The sequence below is a fragment of the Sceloporus undulatus genome, chromosome 7 (assembly GCF_019175285.1).
Source record: "Sceloporus undulatus isolate JIND9_A2432 ecotype Alabama chromosome 7, SceUnd_v1.1, whole genome shotgun sequence".
Taxonomy (NCBI): Eukaryota; Metazoa; Chordata; class Lepidosauria; order Squamata; family Phrynosomatidae; genus Sceloporus; species Sceloporus undulatus.
In genome coordinates, this window is record NC_056528.1 from 32760667 (window position 1) to 32776653 (window position 15987).

The following is a 15987-nucleotide window of genomic DNA, read 5'->3' on the forward strand; positions in this document are numbered from 1 at the left end:
GGACTCCCATTTATGTTCAACTGAGGGGGCAAAGGGGCCTCAATTTACCCCAATGGGAGGCAGGGAAAGAATCCCCATTTAGCTGCAACTGGGGGCAAAGGGACCCCAATTTATCCCCAAATGAAGGAAGGGACCCCAATTTACCCTCAATGAAAGGAAGGGAGGAATTCTAATTGAGGGGGAAAGAGACCCTAACTTATCCCCAATTGAAGGGGGGGAAGGGGCCTCAATTTATCTCAATGGGGGCAGGGAAAGGGGCCCCAATTCATCCCCAATTTGGGGGGGGGGTTAGGATGGAAAGAGACCCCACTTGATCCCCAATTGAAAGGCAAAGGGATGGGGGTGGGGCAGGGAAAGGGACCCCCATTCATCCCCAATTGGGGGGAAAGGGGACCCCCGTGTGCCCACTTGTGGGGCTCTGAGGGGCCGTGGAGGGCCCTTGGGGCAGCTGGGAGAGGCGGACGTGACAGGAAACCCTTCTTCCGGCCCCAGCCCTCCTCTCCCTCGGTCCCTGAGCAGCAGCACTGCCGCCGCCGCCGCCGCCTCTCACCCATCTGCTCGCGGAGGCCCTTCAGGGACGACGAGGACGACGGTGGCGGCGGGGCTCCGTTGCCCTCCGCCATCTTCCTCCTGCCGCCTCCTCCTCCTCCTCCGCCGCCGGGCCAACCTCGCGAGCAGCGACACACGCCCAGCAGCCGCAGCGAGCGCGGGCGGAGAACCGCCAAGCGGGGCTGAGGGAGCCAGGCCCACTGCGCATGCTCCGCATGAGCCAAGCCGCGCCCTCCTCCTCCTCCTCCTCCTCCGTGGTCCCGCCGGCGCGCCACGTACGCGCATGCGCAGCGCCGCTACTCCCTCTCCCTTGTCATCAAAGGAGGAAACCGGCGCAGCTCAGAGACCGGCTGGAGCACAAGGCGCATGCGTGAGGGCTCAGACTGACACTAACGCATACGCGCGCGCTCTGAGGGCGCAAACTCAGTAGACGGCTCGGGAGAGCGCGCTTGGCTCCTCCCCTCTGCTTGAGCTCCTCCTTTCCGCCTCCCGCCTACTATAAGCCTCGCGGCTGCTTTCCCTTTGCGCGCTTTTTTTGAAACAAGTGTCGCGAGTTCGAATCCCGCTTTCCCTAATTTTTAATTACCCCTCATTTTAATATGTATTATTATTATTATTAATATGACTTTAACATGAATTATTAATATTAATTATTATTATAATATTCAGATTTATTAATAATATTAATAACAATTAATACTGTTAATTAATATTATTAATTATTAATAGTACTAATAATGGTGATAATATTAAAATATATAATATATATAATTTTTAATATGATAATATTTATATATTATATAATATAGAATATATATGCATTATATATATAATTATATCTATATAATTTATATATATAATTAATATATAATATGATATACAGTAGTAATATAAAATAATTAATAAATAATATATAATTAACAATATTAAAATATAATATAATTAATAAATAATATATAATTACTTATATGTAATCATATTATATATATAATATTATAATGTAGTATTATATGATAATATTAATAAATAATATACAATTAATTTTATATATATAATTAATATATATTTTAATTACTAATATGTAATAATATTATATATATAATATATATAACATAATAATATTAATAAATAATATATAATTAATAAAATATACTATATATAATAGTATAATATAATTAATAAATAATATATGTTTAATAATATTAATATTGTTAATATTAATACTTTAATATTTGTAATTACCCAAGGGTGGTTAAAGTGGTGACAAACCGGGTTATTTCTGCAATGTGGACGGGTCCTTAATGTCTAATGAAGCTGAGACAGATTTCCTTGGTATTTTAGCATTTATTATTATTAACCTTTATTTATAAAGCGCTGTAAATTTACACAGCGCTGTACATATAATCTTTTTAATTGGGTGGTTCCCTGCCCTCAGGCTTACAATCTGCTCCTGTTTGTGTTTCTGACTTGAGAATTAGGGACGTACTAAAACAAAGGACAGTACTTGCCCATAGGGAAAGCATACTTGCCCATAGAGAATCATTGGAGATTGCTTGTCCATAGGAAATAACGGAGATTGCTTGCCTATAGAGAATCATTATTTCCTATGGGCAAGCAATCTCCGATGATTCTCTATGGGCAAGTATGCTTTCCCTATGGGCAAGTACTGTCCTTTGTTTTAGTATGTCCCGAGAATTTGCCCATTTCCCCCCAGAGACTCTTGCTTTCATTTAAAGCCTTCTCTCTTCTTCTCAGGCGGCAGCTGAAGGATGTGAATCCAGCAAAAAGGGCTTTGTGGGACTGCGCATCCCCTGCCTTTGCTCCTCCGAAAGAGTCCTGTCGCTACAAGGCTCCAGTGTTTGGTTCTGTCTGCTGTCTTATCTTAAAAGAAGGGTTTTTGTTAGCCTGGGACACTGAATTATTCTGGCTTCTCTTTGCAAACAGATCCCTGTGTGTCTGGGTTCCAAGGCGCCATATGCAACGCCGCGACTTCAAATATAACACAGCAGCGTCCGTTTCTTCCTTTGGCTGTATCTCTGTCGTTCCATTTTTACCTCTTGCAAGAATGCATCTTATGAGATTTCCAGCTCCAGGGATTGCTTCGCACCCAACACCTCCCTCTCTGGCTGCGTCCGCACCGCAGAATTAGCGCAGTTTGACACCGCTTTAACTGCCGTGGAGCAATGCTGTGGAATTCTGCAATTTGTACCATATATAAGTTGACCTCATATATAAGTCGAGGGCAGGTTTTGGGGCCAAACTTATGGATTTTGATATGATAAGGGGAGGGTTCCTTTTTTAAAATAAGAATTAAAGTACAGTGCAATACTTACATTGATCCAATAATAATAATAATAATAATAATAATAATTTTACATTGATCCATGGATGTTTTTGGAGTCACTTTTTGGATTAAAATATCTAGGCTTATACATGAGTATATGTTTTGGGAAGCATTTAACTTTCTTGGATCCGATCTACACTGCAGAAATAATCCAGTTTAGGACTGCTTTAACTTTCTTGGGCATACTTGTCCCAATGTTAATCTGTAGAGTGTTGGTGGGCATGCCATGCCATGTCCTTTGCCACCCAGTAATCTATCTTGAACAAGCCATTTATCTGAGAATAAAGTTGAAGTGTGGATGGGAGAATAGTAGTTTATGGAAGGGAAACCTCTTATTTGGCCATAGGAATGCATTCTATTTCTTATGCTGCATCTGCACTGTAGAATTAACGCACTTCTTCTATGGTTGCCATTAGTCAGAAGTGGTTTTGTACATGATTTCAGCAGCCATAATATTGATTGTCCAAAAGTCGAAAAAGTCAAGAATTACCATCGGTTGATGACTGGATATTGAAGCTGTCAAAAATGGAAGAAATGGACAAACTCACTATCTGGTTAAATTGTAAAGATGTAGAAAAATTAGACGAAGAATGGTCTCCGGTAACGAAATACTGAAATATATATTTATATATATATAAGATGGCAATAAATGGGAATAGAACAAGGATATCTAAGAATAAGTCAGAACAGTAAAAGTACTAAATGGGAAATAGTAATAGTTTGCATTTATCGTCTATATTAAGTTTCAGAATATCTTTTGAACGACTATAAAGAAGAATAGGTCTATGTCGAATATTATCATGGAAAGATATTTATTGCTGGAGAACTAAGGGAAGTATGACGCATATATTTTGTTGATATAATGTGACGACTTTATGTCACTCAAGATGTGTAAATTTGTAACTGTGTTTTGATAATTAAAAATATATATATTTAAAAACAAATAAATAAAAGAAATGACTTGAAGACACTGAACAGCGACGGCAACCATTTGTTAGTTTGCCTTGGAGAGTAAGGTGTCTCGGGTTGGCTCTGCGAGACAGGTTTTAACAAGAATAATGGCCCTATATAGAGAGCGATCCCTTTAGTCCAGCATTCGTTAGAAATGGCTAGTTGTGATATCTCCAAGATAGTCTTTCCAGCTTGGAAGGACTTGAAGTTTAATGTAATTTTAGCAGAACAGTAAAGGCACGGACTGCAAGCCAACAGTGTGAGTTATTAGTGGGTTAAAAAGGAACATATTTCGAGGCCCAAGTTGCGCATGGGAATGTCAGTATTCTGGTGCCATCTGTCGGGATAACAGCAATACTGCTCTTCCCTAATTTTGCAAGATACAAACACCCTGAAAGAATATGGGTAAACCATGCAATGTTTGCATCCTTGTTTGCTACTATATACGTATCTTGGTGTAAAAGTGCAAAGGGTCAGGAATGGACAGTTCCCACCTGACTGGGCATTAATTTGTTATAGGAAATGGTGTGGTTTGGGCTGTCCTCACTGCAGAAATAATCCAGTTTGACACCACTTTATCTGCCCTGGATCAATGCTATGGCATATATAGCTTGGCAAACATTGTAGACTGGACTGGACAGTCCTTGCGTTGACATTGTTTTGTAACTTCTCCTTAAATATACAAGGCTGCCTGTACTTTGGGTTTCCTGCGCATAACCCCAAACATCTGTTTTGCACAGCACTTTCCTTGCATCACAATCCAACATACGGCCGATGTGGACAGATGTTACATTTTACAGGGGATGCGCACTTCTAGTTGAATTCTGATATTAACTGCTTTGTAAACCCTCCAACACCATTGAGTTTCCATGCAATCCTGTTAGTCTGATTTATTTTTTTAGATGTAAAGTTGCTGGAATCCTGGAAAACAAGACTCTTTCCAGATCTTTCTTGGCTCAAAGCACCGGCTAGCTGTGCCTATAATTAAAGAACCTATAATGTAATGGGAGATTGTGACTCTATGGTGTGATAATAGGGACTGCTGCAGGATAAGAATATAAAGAGATTTATTCTTTTCCTAACAGATCAGCCCAGTGTGAGTTGAGCTAACTGCTGCTTTGTCAGATGAGGGCATTTCGGCACATTTGTTAGAAATTATTGCTTTCATTTTCCACCGCTGTGAGCCCAGCGATCCTTCATTGCCAAGCGTTGTTAACTGTAGTACCGCTGCTGAATTTATGTGCTTATTACATACATACATACATACATACATACATATCCCTTTATTTCCAAGAATCAAGTCATGAATGCTAATCTTTCTCTCTGTAAAAATGTCACAGTCTAGGAGCAAAGAGGAACTACCAGCGGACTTTCATGAAACTCAGAGTCTGAAGGTAGCACCTTTCATCCCCAAGTATCTATGGCTTAGAAAAGTTCCTTTTTCTTTTCTTTTTGGAGTATGGTGTCCAGAATTCCTCCAGTTTCTGAGACTATTGTGCAAAAAATAAGGAAGGAAACTAGCTGAGGACTGTCATATTTAAAAGCAGCCATGCCACTTGCCCCTCTTTTCCTTTTTGCCTTGAATCCAGACCTCAATGTGAGGCGTTATGAAGAAATGCTCATTGGAGTCACAACGCCACATCAGAACTAGCGACAGAACAAAAATGAAATAATGACGAAACAAGGCACAAGCTGAAGTTCTTTTACCCATCCCCATCTATTTCCCCATCCTCTCCAAACTCCCCCTTGGATTTATCATTTTATGACACCAACCTAATCTTTTTTTATAACCCTCTAAGCAATATTAGATTTTATGATCTAATATGTTACCGATCTTTGGTATTTCCATGATTGGTTAATAGTTGGCGGTCAGAGGTCAGTAGTATCCGACCTGTTAATTTTGCAGACAAAGTTGAGCAACCCACTTGACAATGGCTTAAATTCAGAGTATAGCACATACACCAGCCTTTTAAAACTTTCCTTTGGCTCTTAAGGCACAAGCGTTTCCTTTTAACTAAAAAAATATGAAGGAATGCACACACATTTCTAGTACTTAGATGCATCTACGACTGCATCCGCCCTGCAAAAATAATCCAGTTTGACACCACTTTAACTGCCATGGCTCGAAGCTATGGAATTATGGGAATGATGGCTTGTTGTGGCGCCAGATTTCTCCAGTGTGGTGCGGATGCAGCCTCAATTGCAGAATTAATGCAGTTTGACGCTGCTTTAACTGCCATGGCTTCATTTGATGGGGTTCTGGGCTTTGTAGTTGTTGTGGCACAAGAGGCACTTGGACAGAGAAGACTAAATAACTCACGAAACTACAAATCCCAGGATCCCATAGCACTGAGCCTGGCATCATTGCATTATTTCTGCCTTTGTCATCTGGGGTGGGGAGAACAAGATGGCATCTGAGCAGAATCTTATTTCTAGGGAGACAGCCCTGAGTTGAAGACAGAATTAGCTCTTGCTATGATTTGTAGAAAATCATAGCATTGTAGTCATCAAACATCTTTGGAGAACTGGAGAGCACTGAAAAATCTGTTATAGGAAGTTACTACAATAAAGGAAAAGAGAAAATAATAAACAGGGCTGTTTTTCATTTTTTAAACAATGTAATTTAAAAAAACTCAAAAGTTTCAATATTGCAAGCAGAGGTTGTAAAAAAAGAGACTAAAATTTCCAGAATCCCTTTCTGCTAATGCTGGCTGAGGAATTCTGGAAATGTTGGGCCCCCAAAAGGAACATTTCTAAACATTGAACTCAAGGTTGTTGGGTTTTTAAATCGTATCTTATCATATCAACCATGCCTGCAGAAAATTCACTGGACTGAATTTTGTCCTGGAAAATTGTTGTTCGTCCCTCCAGATGCTGTTGGACTGCAACTTCCAGCAGCCCTAGACAATGGAGAAGAATGCTGGGAGTTGCAGTCCAGCAACATCTGCACCAAGGGCTAGTTATAGCACTACGATCCCACTTTAACAGCCATGGTTTCATCCTGTGGAATCCTGGGATCTGTAGTTTGGTGAAGCCCTTGACCTCTCTCTGGCTGGGACTTTTAAATGCCATTCTCTAAATCAGTGATTCCCAAACTTGGGTCCTCCAGGTGTTTTGGACCTCAACTCCCAGAAGCCCCAGCCAGTTTGGACAACAGTCTGGAATTTTGGAACCTGAAACACAAAAAGATTTGGAGGTCCAAAGTTTGGAAAGCGCTGCATGAATCTCAAGATGGAACTATGGCAGTCAACATGGAATAATAGTGCTATGATTCTGCAGTGTGAATGGGTCCCCCATTGAGTGCAGTGTTTATTTGTGGTGCAACATTAAAATTATTTTTTTTGCAAAGGATTTGTCCTTCCTCTTTTAGTTGGGAGCGTATATCAAGCACGGCCCATAAACAGGGGAAAAGAAGGTGTTGGTTTAAAAGATGGAAAAGGGAGGGTGAATGCATTATAACACACAGGTAATAAAGAGAAGGTGGGCCAAAGATCGACTGCCTGGCAGCTTTCATACATTGTCTGAGAGGTTTGCAGGAGAAACACTACAAACTGGAGAGGAAAGCTTGCAACGAGTATATGGTGCATTTCGGTCGGCCAATAAAGGTATCACTGTTTGGTGGGTTTTTGTTTGGAGAGGAACCGTGTTTTATATTTGTGTACTGAAACCATCCCAAATCAAATCTGTCATTCTTTCATCTTAAGAAGGAAATGTTATTGAAGATCTCAGGAAATGGTTTAGGTTTGGCAAAGTCTGATCGCAGATCTCCATAACTGCTTTCCGGTCAGGTAAGGGCTCTTGTATTTTTGGCAGGTTGGCTTGCAAAGCATCTTTTAATGACTTCCTTTAAAAAAATGAATTATTAAGAATTTGAATTAAACACACGCAAGATGTGTAGATTAATAAGGATGTTCAAATGGCAAAGCCTGCTGTCAGTATTACGCTCTAAACAGAGCTTGGAAAAGTTTATTTCTCAGACTGCAAGGAGGTTCTGGGAGTTGTAGTTCCCCTGAAAGTAGCTGCAAAAAGTAATTTTAGGTATAAAGAAAAAGTAGATGTTGAAGCTAGGGCAGTTTCTCATTGGTGGATTCCATTAGTTGTCAGAGACCTCTGGTGCCACAACAAACTACAAATCCTAGGATTCCATAGCATTGTGCTATTGCAGTTAAAGAGGTGCCAAACTGGATTGTTTCTGCAGTGTGGATGCAGCCTAAAAGGACAATCTGTTTCCTTTTGTGGGTTTCTTTGTCCTTCTGCTACACGCCAAGCTTCTTTTCATAATTTGCTTGTATGAGTTTGTTGGGTGCATGTATCTGTTGGGTGCTGATTCTAATGAAACTATCTCTTTAAACAATGGAGATACAAAACCAGGGAGATAAGAGGAACGAGACCCTGGAGGGTTTTGAAGCAGCTTTGGAGAAAGTTACTTTTTTGGGGTGGGGGTGTGTGTCTATATGTCCCAGAATCCCCCAGCAAGTATAGCACAGTGGAGGGTTTTGGGGAGCTATACTCCAAAAAAGTGATTTTTCTGAGCTGAAGGTGAACATGGATGCTCCAAAGTCAGATTAGCCACAGATCTGTCTCTACCTGAAAGTGTTTTGCTTCTTTTATCCAGAAAGTATATCACTGGATTCTCCTCTTCCTTCTAGATGATGTCTAGAGAATGAGAGACCAACAATTGCGCATCACTGGGAGTTGTCCACTAAAGTTCCTTTGCACCTGGATCACCATTGCGGCAGTTTTGTTTCTCCTCTCAGGTATAAACTTCCTCAGCATTGGAGGTGAATCTGGATGTACCACCTCTGGATGCAAATCTCTTGTCTGGGGGTTGCATTTGGACTGCAGAATTAATGCAATTTGACACTGCTTCAACTGCCACGGCTCAATGCTATGGAACGCTTGGATTTGTAGTTTTGTGAGCTATTTAGACTTCTGTGTCAGAGAGAACTGGTGCCATGACAAACTCCAAACGACAGGATTCCATAGCATTGAGCCACGGTATTTGAAGCACTGTCAAACAGCATTATTTCTGCAGTGCGGAATGAGCCTATGACTCTGGAGACCATGGTTTGAATCCCTACTAAGCCACGGAAACCCGCTGGGTGACTTTAGGCAAGTCACACTCTCTCAGCCTCAGAAGATGGCAAAGCTAAGCCCCCTTTGAGCAAATCGTTCCAAGAAGACCCCTTGATAGGGTCGCTTTAGGCTTGGCTTGAAAGCACACAACAACAAATGCAGTAAAATGGAGAAAGTTTTCCCTGACAGATCAACTTTTCCATTTTTGGGAAGACTCGGAGATAAAGAACCACTCAAATGCATGCTATTCCGTCTTGATCCTGCCTCAATCCTCAAAAGGGAGAGGCAAGATACAAATAAATATATTATTATTACATTATTATTATTATATACCATTCAAATGCATGGTTGCAGGAGGGATACAGCACCCACACACTATTGCAGAACATTTGCATTTGTTTTGAGAGACGGTATAAAACTATGCCTTCATTTAACAAGTGAGAGAAGATCTGTTTGAAAACCAAAGATCCTCTCCAGCATCATTTGCACATATTATCTCTGTTTCGTCACCATTATGAAAATCACACTCACCAGCAAACTGGAAGCAACTCATTGTGTTATCAGGAAAAGTTTGTTTCTAGGTGATGGACCATGATAAACTCTGGACTTCCTTCCAAACTATTTCATTGTGGTGAATTAGCAAATAGTTTCCCTCTTATATTTAAATTTCCTCATAATCCAGCGGCAGTTTTTGTCCTTTTTGTGCTCCCAAAAACATTACATGCCCTTAAGTATTCTGACCTAGGGCTCTTCCACATTATATAGGTATAGAACTACGATTCCACTTTGTCTGTAATGGTGGCCTCCTACAGAAACCTTATGGTGACACCATGAATTTCATAGGGTTTTCTTTAACAAGGAATACCCGAAGGTGGTTTCTCCAGTTCCTTCCTCTGAAATGGAGCCTACAGCACCTGGGATTCCTTGGCGGTCTCTCATCCAAGTACTAACCAGGGCTGACCCTGCTTAGCTTCCAAGATAAGATGGGATAGGGTGCCCTTAGGGTATTTAGTTCTATGTAAGAGTGTGTGTATGTCTTCAATTGCCTGTCAACTTATGGTGACCACATGAATTTCAATGAGTTTTCTTAGGGAAGGAATACTCAGAGGTGGTTTTGCAAAACCAGTTCCTTCCTCGGAATGGAGCCTACAGCGACTGGTGTCCATTGGTGGTCTCACATCCAAGTCCTAATCAGGGCTGACTTTGCTTAGTTTCCAAGATAGAATCATAAGTTGGAAGAGACTTTCAGACAGGACCTGGTGCCTTTAGAGTACTTAGGCCCTATCTCTTTCATCCTCCCTTCCCCTTTAAAACTATAGTTAAGGAGGACACTGATCTTTAGAAAAGGAAATCAATTGTCTGCCTCTGTGAATCACAAATGATGCCAAACGTTGACCTTCACTGGCTTCCCTCTGCTGCTAAGGGAAAAAATCCAAAGTAGCTGATATACAACAGGGTTTGTTAGCAACAAAAAAACCCAAATATCACTTCTGTCCATAATTCATAGTGCATCTCCGATCAGGACTGGTGGGAAATGCATGGGTGGCTTTCGAAATTTCCACCGGTGTGTACCTTCTCTCTGAACAGCAAATAATCTAATAAGATTTACAACTGGGCAGCAGCCGGGAGGGGATTTAGTATGCCGGCCTGACATCCTTGATAAAGGCCAGAGTTGGGATGGAAATTGATTGGGGAAAACAGCCTTGAACGTGGAGCCATAAAATCTTGGGTTGCTTGCCACTTCCCTTTCCTACAGGAGCTAATCTTTAATGACTACGATAAACATGTTAGGATGGTCCTAGCTGGTTCGAACTGAGGCTGGCTGCGTGAAGGAAGATTGGCGTTTTCTGTCTTTTGAACCCTAAAGGTCATAGCAAGGAAGATGTAGGGTTTTCTTCTAAGGATGGAACGGAGGGAGGGATATATCTCCTTCCAGATGTTGCTGGACTACAGCTCCCAATGCCCCTGCTATCACTAGAACTAATGGTGAATGATGCTGGGAGTTGCACTCCAGCAATGCTTGGAGAGTGATGGTAGTGATGGTTCTTCATCTTTGTTATCTTCATCATCTTTCTCCTCCTCTCCTTGCTCTCTCCTCTTCCTCCATCATCATCATCATCTCTTCCATGTCCCTCTTCTCCACTGTATCTATTTATTATCTCATGACCCACCGTATCCCCCCGAAATGGTGATGGTGATGATGTTGATAATAATGGAGCTCCCAAAGTGATGATGATGATGATCATCATCATCATCACAGCACATCATAATCACAATCATCATCACTAACCTTGGGGGGGGCATGGGGTCAAGAGATGATAAACAGATACAGAGGAGGAGGAAAGGGAAATGAAATGAAAGAGAAAGTGCTGATGATGGAGGAAGAAGAAGGACAAGAAGAGGAGGAAGAAGATGAAGATGATGAAGATAACAAAGAACCATCATTATTAGTATTATTATTTCTTACTCGTCTTTCTTCATGGATTGAGGTGGAGAACAACAATTAAGACAAACAGCATCTGTTAAAAAGTCATCAGTTAAAACACACATCAGTACAAAAGGGCAAATATGATGTACACATACTAAAACAATCAACATTTAAACATTCTTCATTTAAAATTTACAGTTTAAAAACCATCTGGATAAGCCTGCCGGAAGAGATTGGTCTTCAATGCTGTTTTAAATTCGGATGGTGTATTCAGCTGTCAAATCTCTTCTGGCAGGTCATTCCCCAATTTAGGAGCGGCCGAAGAAAACGTCCTCTGGCTGACAGTTGCCAACCTAGTACATTTTATTGATACACAATCAACAAAACACACTTAATAAATAAATAAATAGAAACTATTTTTTCTCCTAACAGTCTCCCAATTTCTAACTTTGAGACGCTGAAAAATTATTCACACCTAGAACTCTTCTATTTGCTGTGTTCGCATTCCCTCGGTCTCTTCGAATGGCTAAACTCTCTTTCCAAATGCTTGACTGAAGTGTCACATTGCTGCGGTGCTAAAAAGTCAGGGACAGAAGGAAAACTTTCTTTGGGGAGAATAATTCTTATGTGAAGGGTAGCAACTTCCTCATCCTGCCTTTCCATACCTAGACCCCCTGCTATTTGTGATATTTTAAAATGTATTTTTTATTTAAGTATTTTAAGTATTTATATCCCGCCTTTCTCCCACAATGGGATTCAAGGCAGGTTACAATAATTAATGCATTGTTTTCCTTGATCTCTGTAATAGCTATTGGCAGGAGGAGAAATGGACCCATTGGACAGAAACCAATTTGGTATCATATTTATACCTACTTTTTTTCTTGTTATGTCCATATGATAAACAGAATCCACCTCTCTCAAAGAGAAGCAACTGGTTTTCACAGGACGAACGGGCAAATATGTCTCCTTGGACGGTCACCAGGTTCGCAGACTGTGCATGTTTACGGTGTGTTTTGATTTCAACAAAACCGAGGAGAGTGTGGCAACCTGGGCAGCGTTTTCCTACGATGTAAACAGCTCCTCCAGCGACTTCAGGAATGTGGAGCTGGCCCTTTCCATCAATAAGTCCACCTTGCAGGTGTTCATCTTGGGCAATGTGACTGAGATGAGACAGGATTTCGCTGCGTATAAGATGCACCGGATCTGCTGCGTGTGGGACGGCAAGAAGAAATTGTTTGAGATTTTCCACAATGGAAGCAAGATGAAGAACATCACCGTTGAGGTGACCCATCAGTGCCTCAAGCCGAATGGGACGCTGGTGTTGGGTCAACTGCACAAAAACCAGAATGGGCATATCATCCCGAACCCATCCTTTGTCTTCATTGGCATTTTGCACTATTTCCAAATGTGGGATTATGTGAGAGACCAACAGAACATGGCTAACTGCGACCGAGGGAACGCCGTGAGCTGGCAGGGCGATTACTGGTCCTTGCATGGTCTACAAACGGAGTCTGCCCATCACCAACGTTGTGGTGAGTCTGGTGCCATAGCTATGTGCCTGATGCACCTGTGAACTTCTGGTTGTTGTTGGGCCCCCAGTTCCCATTGGCCCCAAGCCAGCATGGCCAACAGTTAGGGAAGATCCAATCTGTAACTCAACAATATCTGGAGAGTTCAATCCTATCCCAAGCCAATTAAGACCATTATCTATAGTTACAAGAGTCTGGTAGCACTTTAGCTGTCATGGGCTGTATCAACACTGCATATATTTGTTGCTGTTGTGCACCTTCGAGATATTTCCAATTTATGGCAACCTTAAGATGGTCCTACCTCAGGGTTTTTTTTGGCAAGGTTTGTTCGAAGGGGGTTTGCCTTTGCCGCTCTCTGAGGTTGAGAGAGTGATTTGCTAATGCTCTGGTATCACATTAACTGCCATGGCTCCTTCCTATAAGATCCTGGGATCTATAGGTTGGTGAGGGACTTAGACTTTTCCGCTTGAGAACTCCACCGCTGAAGTTCAGAGGAGTTAGTAGAGAATTTCAAGTCCCTGACCAAACTACAAGCCCTAAGATTTCATATGATGGAACCATGGCAGTTAAAATGTTATCGTTGTCTGTGGTTCCAAACTATACAATCCTAGGATTTGTAATTTGTTGAAGGATTTGGGATCTCCCAATCCCATTTTGGGAGAAATCCTATAAATGAATAAATAAATAGAGAGCTTTAGTTTCTTACAAATATAGGGCTCTCTAATAGAGGAATTTAAGTCCTTCACTAAACAACAAATCCCATAATTCGGTAAGATGCATTCATGACCATTGAAGTGGTACAAAACTGTTGCAGTTGTGTGGTGCACAACCGGTCTGTAGATGAGTCACCATTTTGTATTCCTGCCATTCTGCTCAACATATAATACTGGAAGACATTTCTTTCAAAGGGCATTTGTTTCGTTGAGCATCTCCCATATCAAGTCTTCCTTCTCCATTTCCATTTGTTAAAGCTATGACTAAGATGGGACCTTTGAGATCCTGGTGGGAGGCAGAATAGTAAAGCTTTTTATCAAATCCATACTGTCACGTTTCTGCCACGTGGGAACTTTTGAACACTCTGTAAATTTCTTTCCCATCTTTTTGGAGTTTCTTACAACAAGCCAACATTTATTTATGAACTGTGTGCGGTACTTGGATAAGCCGATCATAGGAAATAGGATACCTGCATGTCCATGGAAGTCCTATACTTGTTTTTCCACAGAGAGAACATAAGTTCCTCCCTGGTGTATTACTTCTCTCTCTTTCTATTCATGTACTCTCCTCTCTCTTTGGCAGGTGAAGAAAAAGCAACTTCTGCAGCTCCACCACTCCCAAGCAAAGCACCTGAATCCACAACTACAGGTATGGATCCTCTCTTCTGGAAAGGAAGGCATTCGAAATATCAAAGGTTACCTTCACAAATGTGTTGACATCAGCTTCTGCATTTTTTTTTCTGACTATGACTTTTTATAAGAGTCAGAATGATCCTCAACTTCTTGCCCATCTGATATCTTGGGTCACATCTGAGACTGAGAGGTAACATGATGGCCATCTTTAAATATCAGATGGGACATCATGCATAAGATGGAGCCAGCTCATTTTCTGCTGCTCCAGAGTCTAGCGCATGAAACGATGGATTCAAATGACAAGAAAGAAGTCTCCTTGCAAATAATAGGGAGAATTTCTTGACTCTAGGAGCAGTTTGACATTGGAATGGAAGCTGGCAGACTCTCCATCTTTGGAAGTCTTTAAATAGATGTTGGATGGTCATCTTTCAGAAGTACTTTATCCATGTATACCTGTGTGGTAGATGGTTGGACTAGGTGGTTCTTGTGGTCTCTTCTGGCTCAAAGATTCTATGATTATGTGAATTTCTATCATTGTTAGGTAGCGTACCTTGTTGACATGCTAATGGAGGGTCAAAGACTCATAAGAGGTGAAAGGAACTCCAAAAGCCATCTTGTCCAATCCCCTGGAAGACATGAAACCACAGAAAAGACATTCCTGAAAGGTGGTCACCCAACATCTGTTTCAAGACTTCCAATGAAGAAAAGTCCATCATCCTCCAAGACAGTCTACAGACCACTACAGACCTTACATGGGAAATAGCCCTTATTGCTGGTGTGGGAATCCTGTGGCAATCAAAACAGTGGTAAATTGCAACGTCTAGCATTCTTCTCCATTGCCTAGGGCTGCTGGAAGTTGCAGTCCAACAGCATCTGGAGGAATGAACAATTGTCCAGTGAACTTTTCTGCAGGCATGGTTGTTACAGTTAAAAACCTGAACAACCTTGAGGTCAAAGTCTGGAAATGTCCCTTTTGGGGAGCCAAAATTTCCAGAATGCTTCAGCCAACATAGCCAAAAAGGGATTCCAGGAAATGTACCATAGTCTTGAAAAAAGGAACTTTTTCAACCTCTTCTTGCAGCATTGACACTTTTTTTGAATGAAAATCAGCTCTGCTCATTATTTTCTCTTCTCTCTTATTGCAGTGACCTTCTATAACATCAAGACAACATTTTCAGTGCTCTCCAGCTCTCCAAATACATATGACTACTACGATGTGGTGGAGCTTTCTACCAACTGGGCAAGTGCTAATTCTGTTTCCCATTCAGGACTGTCTTCTTTTACTCTCCATACTCCTCTTGCCAACAAAAAAATAAGATTCAGCTGAGATGCCTTCCTGTCCTCTACCCCAGATGACAAAGTTTGCTGCCACACTGCAGAATTAATGCAGTTTGAGACCGCTTTAACTGTTGTGGCTCCATCCTCTGGACTCGTGGGATTTGTCGTTTGTTGTGACACTAGAGCCCTCTGACAGGGAAGGCTAAATATCTCACCAAATAACAAATCCCAGAATTCCATAGCATTGAGCCAGGGCAGTTAAAGTGGTGTCAAACGGCATTAATTTTACAGTATAGATGCAGCTAAAAATTATAGTCCAAAGACATAATTTATCCATGCTCCAGTTCCCCTGCTTTAGCAGGCAATGTAAGACTTTTTTGACAATGATCAGCGCTCTTAGAGATACACTAAACCATTTTCACCTTGGAGTCAATTAATGGTTAATCAGTTTCTCTCTCTCTCTTTATCCCTTTCAGCTTATGAAGA

At 41.4% G+C, this 15987-nt stretch overlaps 2 protein-coding genes across 2 annotated transcripts in view; one reads left to right on the plus strand and one right to left on the minus strand.

The window, feature by feature from the left end:
- Positions 1-808, minus strand: part of MAP7D3 (MAP7 domain containing 3) — a 44373-nt gene extending 43565 nt beyond the window's left edge. The window contains exon 1 of the mRNA XM_042477841.1: positions 551-808. Coding sequence (XP_042333775.1) covers positions 551-623 — 73 coding nt within the window. The 5' untranslated portion in view covers positions 624-808. The remainder of the gene's footprint in view (positions 1-550) is intronic.
- Positions 809-8466: 7658 nt separating this feature from the next.
- LOC121937140 (adhesion G-protein coupled receptor G4-like) lies at positions 8467-15608 on the plus strand. The gene is made up of 5 exons (XM_042480073.1): positions 8467-8601; positions 12254-12880; positions 14174-14239; positions 15369-15463; positions 15576-15608. The coding sequence occupies exons 1-5, from the start codon at positions 8508-8510 to the stop codon at positions 15606-15608; spliced, it is 915 nt and encodes a 304-aa protein (XP_042336007.1). The 5' UTR covers positions 8467-8507.
- Positions 15609-15987: the final 379 nt, after the last annotated feature.